Consider the following 15,283-nt stretch of genomic DNA (forward strand, 5'->3'; position numbering starts at 1 on the left):
GGTGCTCCTTGAAGGTAGCCTATATACGACGTCCTTACCGAGGGCAGGAGTGGCTCCATCTGTGCTCCTTGGTCCGTTATGTCCATCTTTACCGTGCCTCGGTTTTTCGGTAGACTTGATGCGCTACTATTTTGCTCTTCTGTCTACTGGTGCCGGGCTATATCAGGCTGAATCCTTACATAAACCGTTCTGTTTTTCTCAAAGGAAGGTATCCTCCTCGTTCTGTCCTACATAAATTAAGCATGGGGTAGCGATTTCCCATTCACGCGCTCAAGCTTGGAACGTGCGATGTGCGCTCCCATGACGAGGTGGATCACACGTGAGGCATTGAAGAGCCGGGAGACGAACTACCATGCCGAATTAATCTACAACCGCTCGGTTGCCCCAAGATCGCGCACAAAATCAATCTACTATTCCTGAAAGTAATCCACAGTAGGACTACATTGGTTGAAATAAGTAGAATACGATTAAACGGCAGAAGGGATAATGTAGATACAAAAACGATGAAGGCATTTTTTGATCTGTATTGGAATCCATGAGGGACAATTGGGAGCAGAATTAATTGGGCTACTTCACATGACAAAACACGTAAGATAACCACCTACAGAACAATATTTATCGTAGCCCATCGATTGTTATTGGATATAAAAGCACAATATTTCATTCACCCTTATGAACACGTTGACCGCAATCCTCTGTAAAATAACAAAAATTGTACATTAGCGCCACTCAGTGTTCAACTGCAGAATGTGAAAAACATCGTAATGGTGATTTGCGTCAGATAATGGTTGCGTGCCCCATCTCAGCAACTAATAATTGAGTGTCACGTCATCAACTGTGTCAACAGAGAGATTGTGGTGAAATACGATGTGGTTGTTTGATTCATAAAATGCATATCCAGGCTTAACCTGTTAAAACGTTAATTTAGTTTTAGTCCTCTATCATTATGAGCAGCACTTTGATGTTTTGGGGAAACAGACGGACGACCAGTCCCCGCTGTGTACGTAAAGACGTTAACCCAGTTTAGTACCAATACAGTGCGATGAGGAACAGCACACAGCTATGTTCTCACAGTCACCCACTCCAGGATCCTGTGCTGAATCCGTTGCATGTGACAAGACCCTGAAGGACCGCATATTAAATGGAATAAAATACACAAAAGGAAACATTTCATAATGGCAATTATTGCAAAACTGTAATTTTTCTTTAAAAAAGCCTTGAAAAACAACCAACGTTTTTCATAGACTTTTTTTTACTATAAATTGGAAATGATAGACAAACCATGCAGTCAATTTTTTTACTTTTTTTTTATAACCCATACAGTCGCCCCCGGAATTATTAAACAAATCATTGCCATCAGACATTTTGCTCTAACTGGAAAACGATCCTCTATTAACTATGTTCCGCATCCAGTTGATAGTCTGTCAAAGCTCATATAACCAAATCAGAGGTGGCTTCAGATGTTATTGTTGTATTGTATTGTTAGGGGACCTTAAGTGATTTTATCATGAAAGCTTTTGGTTTTTATTGTTGTTTTCAACTTACCTATACACTGCTACACAAAACCTTGTCTTTTTGTTTTGTTGTATTGCTTCTTAATAAACAATGACCATAAAAATGATAGTCAACTATTTGGTGTCAGTCATCTCTTGACAGACATCAAACGTGTCAGACGAATTTACAAAAAACTCTCATTATTACTATATTTGTAAACATTTGGGGTCAGACAGCTGGCTTACAGTAACTCCCAGCAGGCTTGGGAAATAATAAAATTGAGATGTGTATTCCCAAGCACATCTCCGAAGTGCGATCTGTATGACACCCTCCACTCAATTAGAAAGCAGGCCTTCATTACAGAAACTACCTAGCCTACTTGGAGAAGAACGCATTTTCCGGCCAACAACAAAGATCGAGCTTGTAGGCACCTGGCCCACCATAAACAGAAAGCAAAAAGTGATAAAGGTACGCAACTTGGTCCAAAACACCAAATACTACTGTTTTACACAATAAAATCCTACACCCCCCTGGGTATACAGCAACCAGAATTACCTATTTCGCAATGACGCAACTGGACAAAAATGATCTTTAGGCCTATTGCATTGATGGAAACCATTTGGTATTTGTTTGCCAAAAACAATAATCAACGTGATTGATTGGTGATTAAGAATATATATATATGTGTTAGTTTGAAGAGATACAGTAACTTATGCTGAAGCAGAAACTGTGTAAATATGAGAAGGGGGATGGGTATTAAGCCAATCAGTCAGTCAACCAGCTGTCACAGTACCCAACACAATTGCAACATAGAGAAGCTGCGCGTTATCGTGCTTGATTAGCAAAACATTTTCCAAAGGAACACGTTCGACACAGGCTCCACATGCGTCGTACACATACTTCATTTAACTCTAGAAACAATACAGGCTACATAATTAATACACACAGTCGTTTCGGGACGTATTCAGACAACTTGATTTTCTCCAGATTTTGTTGAGTTATGTTCATTCGTAATATCACGTTTTAGAAGTGTGTGCAAACTAACTGAAAACAAAGAACGGAAATATGTCGGGTACCATTTCAGATCCTTTATTCAGTAAGCCTCTACCAGCTTTGCTCACCTGGATTTGGGCAGTTTCTCTCATTCTTCCTTGAAGATCTTCCCAACTGTGCCAGACTTAATGAGGAGCTTCGTTGAAGTGTGAAGCGGGACATACGAATATTTACATTACAAATCCACAATTTTACAATACACTAACCGCAAATTTAAACAAACTTTAAGAGTTCTTGAAATTAAAGTGTAGATTTTATTTGGCAAATTGAAAATGCTAAATTTGCAACAGCTATTTTTGCAACAGCACAACAATATACATGTATGTAAAATTAAAATAAATGAACACTATACATTCAGTGGGCATCATTACGAATATCTTTCAACATTTTCAATGTTGTCCATTATTCTGTTGCAAGGTAGAAAAATCCCTAAAGACAATGCGAAGTGTAATCCCCTCATATGGCAAAGAAAAGGACAAGCAATTTTCACTGAAAATAAACGGTTGAGTGAAAATACAACGAGTGAGTGAAATATGGGCAAAATAAAAATTCCACTAAATTTAAATGTTCTTCAGATTCAGAGAAGGCCCATATAATGTTGAAACCGCAATAGGCTACAATCCTTCCACACCATAAGGTACAACCAAAACACAGCCTACAAAAAATAAAACCTGCTATGACCGAAGACATCAGTGAGGTGAGTATTAATCATCATATTTTAAGTATTAATCAATTTGTATGTTGGTCATCATTTATGAAGTCCAGTTAGTATGGAAGCGTTACACAGTTAGGCTGAAGTCTTGGGGCACTAGGTAGTCAAAAGTACCTATGTAGACAAAATTCTTTCTACCCCTACTCAATTGCTTTAGTGTCCCACTTCAGTTGACATTTGCGTAATCACCAATAACATTTTTATAGATGCTTATCATAAATAGACACCACGCAGGGTATAGGACCGGGACTGTGTCTAAGAATCCTAGGGCCCCTAAAGAGTTATATGCCTGGGCACCCTTACTGATACACAACACTGACATTACGATCAGTGGAACCTGCCTAGCCAGGGCCCGATGAATCAAAACCACCTTTCCCCATGTTAGCTACGGCCGTGATAAGAACAAAATGTGTCATGGAGCGTTGGGCCGTGAAAGGTTGCTGGATCTCCCAAATACTGTCCCTTTTTTGTAAACTAAGACTCTATTGCTATATTTGTTTTGTCATCGTCCCTCCTTCCCTATTTTATTGTTCTTCCATCGTTATCATATGGTTACATTCTATTTAGCATCTTGTCGAATTTAATATTTTATCAATCATTTAAACAAAATGTTATCTAATCTACGCCCAAATAAAATAAATCATATAAATTAGATTAAACGTTTCTTATTAGAGTTTTGGGCTGAAACATGGCCTACCAATGTTCCACTTTTCAATAAAACATGCACAAAACCAAACAATGCACAAGCAAATGTTATTATACTTAAAAACACAAACAAATAATTATTCATTTTACCAAGACAAGCTATAATGTTGAATTACAACGGACAGAATGAGAGTCTTGTAATGGTAAGTTTTCATTCGTTTAAACGGCTCAAGGTATCTCAGCAATGATGATGTTACCCGGAACAAAATCAACTTGTGCACAGAAAACATTCTGCAACAACCAAATAACATTTGAGCGGCAAAATAACAATGTACAGCCTTTCCACGCAAAAAGTATAATAAGGCCTAGCTTGAAACGCTGGCCTGTGTTTATTGTTAAATAAATACATTATTGTATCAGGTAAATCTTAAATAGATGCATTCAATTAGAAAATTATAACAATAGCCAACTGGTTAGTCAAATGAAAAAACGAATTCAAGACTTCCAGATAAGTAGGCTATTTAAACTATTCTCGTTTGATCCAATACCCTGGGAAGAATCTCCTCCATTGAAACGTATTCAGTTTAAGAAGTATCCATCCAGCTAGAATCCGAGGTTCTGTCTTGTGTTTTGGTGTCTTCAGAGACACCTTGCAAACGTTCTTTTAAAAGTGTGTGGTCCTCGATAAAGTTGACAGCTCCCGCAGCGCGGGCATTAGTCCAGCAGGGCAGAGTCGGACGAGACGCCGCGCAATACTGGGGTGAGGTACGCGCAAAATCCGTTGCTTCTGCGTAATAACCAAGGGCTCTACTCGAACCGTCCGTTGCGGACTGCTGTAGTGCTTTTCCAGCTGCTGCATATGACAGCAAAGTGGCCGCGTTTCCAGTAGCATCATTCGTTCGTGGGGCATAGTCCAGTCTATTGTTGGTTGGTGTCACAAGCCATCTCGGGGACACCGTGTCCTCGTTGCTGGGTAGAGGTGACAGCATGCTGTTGGGGTTATATTCGAGTCCGGACGTACCCCCTGCGCTTGGCCGGAAACAGGGCTTGGCATAAGTGCTGACGAATTGGTGTTGGAGGAAAGAATTAGCGAGGGCATATCTGGCACCGGGAACAAACTGGGCGTAGGGCGAATCGCTCGGTGATTGTGTCAGTTGGTCGCTCTCGTAGCCATTGTAGATTCTAGAGACGTTCAAACAATAATTGAGTAAAAGGGCGCGTTGGAAGATAACCAATGACATGCAATTATAAATGATAAAACCAAGCGCGAGGTCATCGACACAATTTAGCCAAAATAATCTCAAATCGCCTAGTTTCGGTCACTACGCATCACGTTCAAACATTACCTTAACAAAACAACATATTTGAGAATGATATTTGGAAATATAGGCAATGGAGCTAGTCCGTCTCTACAGGAACCTGTCTTATAAACGCGTACAATACCAGTGGAAGAGAAAAATTCAATAATTTCGATTCAAAGTGCACTTATAATTTAATAATTTGTCGCTTAGGCATTAAAGTTGGCACTGAGTAAACAATTAAAAAAAGACATTAAATGATGCTGTTTTGGTTGATAATAAGGTCATAGCCTAAATGGAGAAAATTATCCGTATACATTTTCTCATAGACATTCTGTATTATTAGTCACATTTTGGGATTCAAATAAGTTTAAAATGAATTTTATTTACATGTAAGGGCTCTTTAAAAATAAAGAACATGTGTATATATATATATATATGTACTCACTTGTCATAATTGTCTCGAAAACCTTTAGCAAAAGGATTGTGGTCTATTTTCAGTTGTGTTATCTGAAAGAGGGGGAAAAAATTGGCCTTGCATGCTAACTTGTGAATCACTTAAGGATAGGCCCACTAAACAGGAAAACTTCAGCATAACCCCGTTTTAGAAACTCTATTAATGTCATGACTCAAGTTCCCAGGTTCTGAAGGGCAGTATCGGAAAAGAAGAAGCACATTTGCCATAAGATGTAGTTCGACTATTCAAAGTTGATACATTTGGAATACAGATAACATTTATCATAACCAATACGTTTTGCATCTGAAAAGAGAATCTCACTCACTCCAAGTCAAAAAAGAATTCTCACTCTAGGTGCACACTCCTTTCGCGGGGGTAACCTGGGACAGATACAAAAAACGTCCACAGTATTTAAAGAAATACTTACGTCAGTATTCTGGTATGCTGTGACTGCAACGAATTGCGTCTCCGGGAATGTAAACGATTGCCTGGGCTGACTGGCGTTCTCCACTCCATCCTCGCGCACCTCAACCACATTTAATCGGGGTTGGTACTTATGTAGGGACTGGACAATAACCATCTAAAGAGAAGACATGAAAAAAAAAATGATTTAGGGACAGAGCATAATCAAAGGGGCAAAAATATTAACACTACAAAAATAAAATATTGATTTGAATTTTGAAAATCTCTCAATGTATGGTCTCCAACCTTTCAAGACCCTTACGTTTGGGACGGTAAAATATTAAACATACCTGTCCTGCAGAGTCCAATGCTCCTTTGTTATTTGCCAACTTCAGTTTTCCAAACGAAATTTCTTGTCGCATCCAATGCGCCCCGGTGTTCGGAGAGTCCGGATGCATGTACGCCTTGTTCCCTACACATTAATAATTGAAGATAACATTACTCACCTTTGTGTTCAAAAACACTAGAGCTTCTTGGCGAGAGACTGGAAGGAGGAAGAAAAGCAAATGCACTTGCCTGTCCCATTAGAGTCAGCCTTGCCGCATGGTACCCATTGTCCTCCCTGGAACCGCCAGTGATTGGGATCCGCGAGACTAACGTCCACAAAAATATTGTAATTCGCAGTTGGATCAAGTCCTGATATATTGAAGCTTAGAAACGGAAACATTCGCCTGAAAGAAGATTCAGACCAGTTTAGATGTATTTACAAATGCACGAAACTTATAAAACGAATTCAATTAGGGTATCATTTGGACAATGCAGTGACCATATTTGTTTAATAAACACTATGCACGTGTTTTGAATAAACACATTATTCCTACAGTTAACCAGCAAGAAATGGTGTTATAGCCTACGAACCATGCTGTTGAAAATAGGCAACATTACGCACAGCATGAGAGGCAAAGCATGCGCAGGGAAACGATCAATACTCACCGCCCCTGTTTAGTGATAATCATCTCTGTTTGGTGCCTGTGAAACGTTAGCCACAGAGCCCTATTGCAGAGATAAACTTGCGCTCTACCATAAACCATTCCGGTGTGCATTGGTGAGCTCTTGTGGAACGTGCCTCCTTGGTGGGCATGCCCGTACGGCTGCGCGTAAAAGTATCCGGGCGCTGGAATGCCTTGAGGTGAAGTGGTGGCCAATAGGCTATTGTATGAGCCCTGCGTTACTACGGGATGGTGTGCCATGTAGTGACCCGAAGTGGTAATGGAAAGAGCCGGGTAGGTAGTTGCGTGCGGGCTCCGGTGTGGGAACATGTTACCAAGCAAGGTAGCAGGCTCGGGGTGAACTTGGCTAAGGCTGGGCTTAGACGAGGAGGAATACCTTTCCTCTGTAAATCCATGGAAGTTATGACGTACCTCGGAGACCGTCTCTTGAACAGAGTACCCAACGCTTCTCTATCCGTCGTCACCAAACGAGCCCTCTGAGTCGCGGTCTTTGGTAGATTTGTAATTTAAAAGTGTTGGCTTCAGCCAAGGCGAGTCAGAGAACAGCATAAGGTGGTTCTTTGTAGCGAGTGTCTGAACAATCGTAGCTGTTATGCTTATCTTTGCGAGTTTGATATCGACGTATCATAATTTTTAACCAATATAATGAGCCGTCCCCATTTAACCAGATTACGAGAAGCGCAAAACCCTACATGTTTTACGTTTATGCTCATCACCTGACCTCGAAATACTGTTGGGTGTACTTGACATAATTCTAGTGACATAATTAAATGGTTTCAGGCAGCTTTCACAGAAGGTCCAACCGATATTGGCTTCCATATAAGGTGTAGTTCGTACGCTTATATTTTAACACCTTGTAGACATGTGGATTCTATCCAACGCGACATTTGCGAACCGATCAGATGTTCTAATTTTACGCGACCTGCCGCTCTTGTTGATTTTGCTGAATTGGGAGACTGCAAATTTGATACCAGGACAGGCCAACCTTGTAGCATGGGTGCCGCCCGGTAGGTTTTATCTTTAATTCCAGTCATCGCAAACCAGATGGGTGCTAAATTAAAGTTGAAAAGGAAGGTTCCTCGCCAAGAATATATTTGGCTAGCCCTAACTCATACCTACCAAGTACTATTGGGAAGACTAGAGGGGGAAAAAATCCATATCGATCTGTATTGTTCATTTTAATCAGTGACAAAGGCAACAGTAAACAAAAAAAGACCACGGACTGAAACAAGTAGATAAATATGCAGCCCTTATGTCGCCAACATGTGGTGTTTTTCCATGTTCTTGCATTATAAAAGCTAGTCTAATTAGCTGGCAGCTAGGCTACAGTGGGAGTCCAAAACGGCACACTACCCAGTGTACATCCAGCGGGCCCAGGGCACTAGCTATTAGGCCAGAATTAAAGACACAGCCAAACAGCATGTACACCAGACATGTTTTCTCCTGTCAACACCCATCTGACAACGACCAGTCAAAGCTCCACATCACCCACGCCACTGTACTGCACATTACGGACTCAAGTCCCTTGTCCACTTTAATACATGTTTATTTTTTATATAAAACAAAACAGTTGGACTATGAACAGTTAACGGCGGTGGACGGGTGGTGGTTTCACTGAAAGACCACGGTATCCAACATGGCCGCCAGGCACTGAACGATGTTGGATGTCATCAGGACGTCGACGTGCTCCTCCAGGTGCCTCTTGGGATCCTGGGAAATGAACGCGGACCGGTCAGGAAAGAGAATTAAAGAAATGCATTAACGATAAACACTGCAGAATAGATTTTGTATTCGGGTTACTACGGTCAGGGTTACCTGCTTTCCGACATTTTTGATTGCCAGCTGCTCAGGTGTCATCTTGTCCTCTTCTTCTACCGCCTTTGGTAGAAAACAGAAACAGATTTAAAAATTACAAATATAAACATTTAACGCTGGCTTGACTACTTAAGGGCATACTACGGAAAATGTATCATATTGGCCATCTGACAGGTTTATCTCCATTACTAAAGACCTACAACAGACTATTAATGGTTCGCTCATTCAGCCAACTGTGACGGTAAAAATAAGCTAGGTAGGCTGCATTAATACTTCAACACAGACACTTCTTACAGGCCAAATCACACCAAGATTCAGTTTGAAAAATGCAACCAGTGAAATATGAAAACATTGCCCACATTACTATAGAAAAAAAACCATACATTTTGCTGTTTCTTTAACAAAGGGGACAGTGTTGAGTTACATTTCCAAATCATTCAATCAAACCAGGAGGTGCTTGTCACCACAACAGGCGACTTGAGAAAACAGAGGGCTTTCACCTAATGGCCTCTTGGCCCCTCCCCCAGGCCCCACCCACCTTGTTGGAGTTTTTGGCCAGCTCCCCCAGGCCCCACCCACCTTGTTGTAGTTCTTGGCCAGCTCCAGCATCTCCTTGACGATGTTCTCGTTGAGCTTGCAGTGCTCGCTGTAATCCTGCAGGGTCAGGCCCTCCATCCAGCTCTTCTTGTGCAGGTTCAACAGCATCTGAGAGGTCACAGGTCACGCGTGGTCAGAACAAACACACGAAACTCAGAAACACACACTGAAAACACACTAACCAAGCCTACTGTCACCGCTACATCTGTCATCAACTAGTTAAAGAAGTACTCGCAAACGTCCAAACCATGTCACAATTTTTCCCCTCATACCTTTTGCTCCAGCTCATTCTTCCTGTAGTTGATGGTGATGGAGTAGTAATGTCTGTTCAGTCCGTGGATCAGAGCCTAACAGGAAGAAATGGGACAGTAAAAAGAGGAACAGACCCCCCCCCCCCCCCACTCATGTTAACACACCCAGACGGGCATCCAGTTCAGAAGCTCCCCCGCCTCACCTGGATGGACGGCTTGTTCAGATGCCCCAGGTTGGACGTGGTCTGCCGGGGCTCATGACCCAGAACCATCATGTTGGCATTGATCAGCCTAAATGCATCGATAACAACCTGCCAGAAAAAACACACAAAAAAAAGGGACAAGGCCTGTAATGAACGCACGTCACTTCCTGAATGAAAACAAAACACGACGACAGCTGATGTTAAGAGTAGAGCCGGTACAGCCAGTTAATCTCCCCCAGAATAACGGAAAATGAAAACGAATAAATAAGAGCCTTCGGGGTCGAAGGCTGCGGGATATCTTAACATTAGGGTAAGAACGGTGTGATGAGAGAGAGTAGAGTAGGGAGTCGGGAGGGGGTGGGGAGGCAAGCCGACATCGTACCGGGGACACAGAACCCACAGCTCGGCTGAGTGCAGTACCCGGCCCTGGTCACATCCCATTACCAGCCCTCCCGTCCTGTGAGCAGACACCTCATAGTCCTGGGGGCTTAGACGTGCGACCGTGCTGCGGAAGCAATCTGTGTGTGTGTGTGTGCGCGCGCGAGCGTGACGGGCGAGAGGCTCGCAGTTCCAGACGTGCTGAAACATTGATGAGGCCGGGGCGTCCCTGGTGGCTCACTGACCGATTCATGCATTGTTTACTAGGTGTCATCCTGGGTCCTGCGTCCGCACTGAAATCACAGAGATTCCCCAGTACAAAGCAGAGGACACATTTAGCTGAACCCGGCTGCAGGATTTGGGACTTGACGCTCGTTTCTCTCCAAACTGACTCGAACTAACGAGTCACGTGAGCTGGATCGTACGAGGACAAGCGCCGGGTACCACGAAACCGCCGGCGCTTGTCGTCATGTTTCCTGGGGTTGCGCTGGCTGCTCGCTGGACAGACCAGGAGGTTCCACGTAACGCGAAACTCAGTGTTGGCAGAAAGACCGAAGAACATGGCAGACAAGCAGGACTCTGAGGTGTTGTGTCACCAGTAGTCACATCATTAACAACCCTCGGGCCCTGGGAGTTGTTGGTTTGTAAGAGAGTCTGGGAATATTTAAATAGAATTATCTTGCACGAGCAGCAATATAATATATTAATGCTTAAAATAGCCAGAATTGCAATTTTATTAGACATAGTTATTAGGTTGCCTGTGCATAGAAACGGCCTAGAAACACTGGACAACTCTCTCATTTGTAGCGGTGCACCCTGAACTGGCCCGGGATCACACATTGAGATGGAATTGGCTCTCACATCCGCAGACAGCTCTGTGTAGGTGATAATAGAGACGGCTCCACATGGCACAGAGGCAGGAGGAGACGGAGGAAGTGCCATATGGAGCCGCGGAGGGTGGGAAGGAGAGGGTGGAGACGCGGGTGGGGGGAGAAAGGGAGGCGGGGGTGGGGTGGGGGGTGGTGATCAGATCGAGATGAAGACGTCTAAGTAATGAATAGCCTTGGGCGTCTAACATGAGCAGAACACTCAATGACAACTCTGTAAACGTGCACATGCACCACACCCTTAGACAATACATATCACAAGAAGACATTGCAACCGAAAATTAGACCACCAGTCTATTAACCTGTGCGCGCTATCGGACGTACCTTCCCTTTGACGCTCTGAATGGGGTCCACCACTACCGCCACGGCCCTCTCCGACAGGGCCTCGAAGCTCTGCTGGGTGTTGATGTCCACGCCGGACAGCCAGCAGCCGAACCCAGGGTGGCTGTGGTACCAGCCCACCACCATCTCAGGCCTGGTTGGGGAGGAGAAACAGCCATGACGCCCTGAAGGGGTCTGGATCTGACACACCGTCACGGCAACGACAGCACCGCTGGCCCCATTCGGTGTCCACTGCACCGTCAGCTGTTCTGAACTGTATGACTGTCAGCACCCTGGAATGTTTCTCAGAGAGCCCACGGCCAATTGACTAAGGTTTTTTTAATGCGTAGAGCACCTTGGAGTATGTGACACGTGTATTACCTGCCAGTCTGCTTCAGCATATCCAACATCTTAGCCTGAAAGACCGGGTCCACTGCCTCCACACTGACACCCTGTGAGAAAGACGACTGCTGTTACACGAGCACCGGAGAGAGCACGACACCACCCTGCCAGGGCCTAGAAGGGACAGCACGACACCACCCTGCCAGGGCCTAGAAGGGACAGCACGACACCACCCTGCCAGGGCCTAGAAGGGACAGCACGACACCACCCTGCCAGGGCCTAGAAGGGACAGCACGACACCACCCTGCCAGGGCCTAGAAGGGACAGCACGACACCACCCTGCCAGGGCCTAGCTGGGAAGTGGGAAAGGGAAACTTACGGTTCCCGACTGCGGCATGGCGAACACGTCAATCACTCGCACGGTGTAGTCGTCCACAAACTCGCCGAGCATCAAACCCATGACCTCCATGGGCACGCCGGCACGACCGTGCTTCAGCATCTGAAAGAGGGACGGCGGCGGGAGACGTTGAGGATCACACACACGTCGCTTAACTAAAGCCAGTTCTGACGGCAGATAAGGTTCACTTTCATCGTTACCTTGAGCAGTGCCAGAGAGGAGATGTACACCTGCTCTGCGGTGTCCACAGCCGGAGCATCTGTGGGAGGGCCCTGGGGAATTGGGCGGGAATTTTAATACAAATGTTTAAAGTAAAAAGAATTAGTTCTTTAAAAAAAAATAAAGCACATCCTGAAATAAATAAAATACATAAAACACAGCAAGTCATCTGAAAAGCTGGTTGTAAAGCCCCTCTTTAACACCTCTGCCAGGCGCAGAGGCAGCCAGTCACGGGAGGTGTTAATTGGTCAATTTGGCACTAGTCAGGAGGAAGGCTCCTCATCGGCCTCGCCTGGCAAGCCTTGGCCGTGGCAAACACCCCAGCGGGGTTTTTTAATTTCTCGAACAAAGGAGCGCGCTGCGGGGCAGTTTTCATTGGCCCGGGGGTCACAACACTTCGACGCGGCGTTGCTCGCTGGGACACAGCGGTGGTTGGCCCCAGCTTGTCCCCCCAAATCTATACTGGCCATTTGTCTTATAATTCCTAAATAAAAAACAGAACACTACAACCATGTCTTCCTCCAATCCTTTGCCAGAACAAAGAACTGGTCGCTAGGCCAAGCCTGTCGGAATGAGCAGCTCCCTCTTCAAGCACCACAATTCTTTTAATGCTATTTGTCCCCGACTTAACATCCAAAATCTCCAAACGCCTGTGATTAATTAGTAACATGCCAATGTTCGTCCGTTCTTCCGCTCTCAAGCCTGTTTAGGAAGGGAATTATTTTTGACTCACAAAATGTCCTTGATGAAAAAATAATAATAATATGCTCCAAAGTGTTTGAAGCTCAATGACCCAACCTTTTTTCCACGGTCAACCTGGCACCTGAGAAAGCAGCAAGGTCTGTTATTTATTTTCAGAGCAATTCATGCTAGGTCTCTATGTTGTGTTCCTGCAAAGTATTAGTGAAATCACCAGGGGGACCATTCAACACTACAGGGACGCTATAAACCAGCGGTTCGCAGACCTCTCAGCAGGGGTCCCAAGGAGTTCCACAATTTAGGTCAGTTTCTGATCATACGCTCTAACTACTAGGCTACTTTACACCTCTATAACTAAACATACAGGCTAAAATGTATGCTAGCTGATTTGAGACAGATCTTTCGGTCTGTGTATAAGAACGACATGGTCAATATCCTCTCACTTTTCATTGGCAGTCACATCCCCCCATCCATCTCCAGTTAATAATTTGCTGTTTGGTGTTCATTTGGGTATTGTGGATAAGAAACGATACAAAATGAATGGGTCAAGCTGTTCTATGGTGACTATGGAAGTAGTAGGCTACAAAGCCTGGTTAAATTGCATTTATGATCATTTGTCTCCATGGTCAAAAGTGAGAAAAAAAAAAACACAGCTTTTGTAAAAGACTGTTCAATGGCTTTGTAGGGAATAATTCGAAATCCTCAAAAAGTGATAATATTTCAACCAAACAGTTAAACATGAATATAATTTTTTTAAATATAATTTGCTCAAAAATGATTAATAGATACTCTAAATAATAATTTCTGTGTCAAACCATTCCTTTCCTTTGTTGAATCCACTTTATGGGTATACACAAAAGATCCAACGATGACAAACCGGACAAAAATAAAATCTACAAAACGGGACCAACTGTTTCTAAAACCCCAGCCTTGACTTTCTAATGCCTTAGGTAATCTGCTTGATATGGCTGGATAAAAAAGGTTAGAATTAGGGATATAAACTGAACTTTGAACATACACTTCCAATGATAATGTTCTCAATAGGTCCAAAAAAAATTATAATAAACGCAAAACTATTGAATAAAGACAACAACAACAAAAACTGCAGTGACATTTCTTTCTTTTAGGGATTTGGTCTGCATCCATATTGTTAGGCAGAGGTCTAAAAACATACCTGACCCAGTCCGGGCATTCCACCTCCAAGCCTTAGCAGTCGATCCATTTCTGTTAAAGGGAAAACCCATTAGGCATGAATTAATGTCAACCCTGTCCATCAACTTCAACCTTACCAAAACAATACGCTGTTTGATGACCGTTACTAGTTACAAACGAAATAGTGTATCAATCAACCCCTCTCCCCAAAGCATTACACAGTTGAGAAAGAAGCGATGGATGGAATGACATGGCATGGCACGGTGTCACAACCTTTCAACGAAGAAAAAAGTCGCAAATACTGTGTCGGTTTACCTATTTAACCGGACTGAATTATCTAGCTATCAGTTTCTGTGTCATGACATGATGCTACGAATGACAATAAGTTGGCTAGCAAGCTATACGACAGTTAGCTAACCAACAGTTACCTAGCCAGCTAACTAACTTACCTTAACGTCAGCTATCAAATGTCTTGACAATGAAATAGCAATTCTAAATGCAGCAAAGGATAACATGCCATATTACTTAGCAAACCCAAACTGGAACCAAAATACACAAGTGTCAATTATCCATAAATGTTTATTCCTATCGCTAAAATGCCAGCTAGCTTGCTGTGATACGCCGGTAGCATCCCTGTAGCGTTTAGCTTGCTAACGTTAGCTTGAGCCAGCATTTATGTAGTCTGTTAGCCGATTCTCCTATCACGCGACAGTCAAAACTCGACTAGCTAGATAGCGGCGTATTCGTGAATACTCAATTCATGCTTTGGCAGCTAGATTCTGGCAATCAAACCGGTTGAACTGTAATTTTACCTGCTGTTTATTCTGTAAGATTATTCCCGTATGTTTGCGCTAACTATTCAAGTACAGTATTCTATTGCTTGTGGCTACAATGAATCAGCCGGAATTCTACATTCAAAACAAATTCATGGTGCTTCCGGCGCATTGATTG

General features: G+C 43.4%; 3 protein-coding genes across 5 annotated transcripts in view; all 3 read right to left on the minus strand.

Annotated features, from left to right (window-relative positions):
- The window catches only part of LOC105020009 (sodium-driven chloride bicarbonate exchanger-like), a 37,643-nt gene extending 37,323 nt beyond the window's left edge, over window positions 1–320 (minus strand). The window contains exon 1 of one of the 2 annotated variants that reach the window (XM_020042480.2): window positions 39–320. In XM_020042480.2, the coding sequence (XP_019898039.1) occupies window positions 39–86 (48 nt within the window). In that variant the 5' untranslated portion in view covers window positions 87–320. The remainder of the gene's footprint in view (window positions 1–38) is intronic. The other variant, XM_010886634.3, reaches the window with a different exon arrangement.
- A 2,546-nt stretch (window positions 321–2,866) lies between these two features.
- On the minus strand, window positions 2,867–8,105 carry LOC105020010 (T-box brain protein 1). Its single transcript, XM_010886636.3, has 7 exons — window positions 8,043–8,105; window positions 7,055–7,521; window positions 6,638–6,792; window positions 6,412–6,533; window positions 6,087–6,239; window positions 5,651–5,712; window positions 2,867–5,086 (listed from the first exon to the last, which is right to left on the minus strand). Exons 1-7 carry the CDS (start codon window positions 8,103–8,105, stop codon window positions 4,489–4,491), a joined length of 1,620 nt encoding a protein of 539 aa, XP_010884938.3. The 3' UTR covers window positions 2,867–4,488.
- A 490-nt stretch (window positions 8,106–8,595) lies between these two features.
- Window positions 8,596–15,257, minus strand: psmd14 (proteasome 26S subunit, non-ATPase 14). Of its 2 annotated transcripts, none has more exons than XM_010886640.4 (11): window positions 15,145–15,257; window positions 14,355–14,404; window positions 12,463–12,534; window positions 12,245–12,364; window positions 11,905–11,975; window positions 11,527–11,677; window positions 9,938–10,045; window positions 9,756–9,830; window positions 9,466–9,591; window positions 8,887–8,949; window positions 8,596–8,781 (listed from the first exon to the last, which is right to left on the minus strand). In XM_010886640.4, the coding sequence occupies exons 2-11, from the start codon at window positions 14,400–14,402 to the stop codon at window positions 8,683–8,685; spliced, it is 933 nt and encodes a 310-aa protein (XP_010884942.1). In that variant the 5' UTR covers window positions 14,403–14,404; window positions 15,145–15,257; the 3' UTR covers window positions 8,596–8,682. The 2 variants fall into 2 exon arrangements, with proteins under 2 accessions (XP_010884942.1, XP_019898006.1); XM_020042447.2 differs by lacking the exon at window positions 15,145–15,257 and adding an exon at window positions 14,782–14,892.
- Between the last annotated feature and the right edge of the window lie 26 nt (window positions 15,258–15,283).

This window comes from Esox lucius, chromosome 22 (assembly GCF_011004845.1).
Source record: "Esox lucius isolate fEsoLuc1 chromosome 22, fEsoLuc1.pri, whole genome shotgun sequence".
Classification (NCBI taxonomy): Eukaryota; Metazoa; Chordata; class Actinopteri; order Esociformes; family Esocidae; genus Esox; species Esox lucius.

What these genes read in the sequence shown, in the direction of transcription:
- LOC105020010 (XM_010886636.3), bottom strand. Translation starts at nt 8,105, where the DNA reads ATGACTGGAATTAAAGATAAAACCTACCGGGCGGCACCCATGCTACAA. An exon ending in ATTATCACTAAACAGGGGCG is followed by an intron (nt 6,793 to 7,054) that starts GTGAGTATTGAT and finishes ATCTTCTTTCAG; the next exon opens with GCGAATGTTTCCGTTTCTAA. An exon ending in CATTGGACTCTGCAGGACAG is followed by an intron (nt 6,240 to 6,411) that starts GTATGTTTAATA and finishes TCTTCTCTTTAG; the next exon opens with ATGGTTATTGTCCAGTCCCT.
- psmd14 (XM_010886640.4), bottom strand. Translation starts at nt 14,402, where the DNA reads ATGGATCGACTGCTAAGGCTTGGAGGTGGAATGCCCGGACTGGGTCAG. An exon ending in TTCAGAGCGTCAAAGGGAAG is followed by an intron (nt 10,046 to 11,526) that starts GTACGTCCGATA and finishes TTTTTCTGGCAG; the next exon opens with GTTGTTATCGATGCATTTAG. An exon ending in TCAAAAATGTCGGAAAGCAG is followed by an intron (nt 8,782 to 8,886) that starts GTAACCCTGACC and finishes TTCATTTCCCAG; the next exon opens with GATCCCAAGAGGCACCTGGA.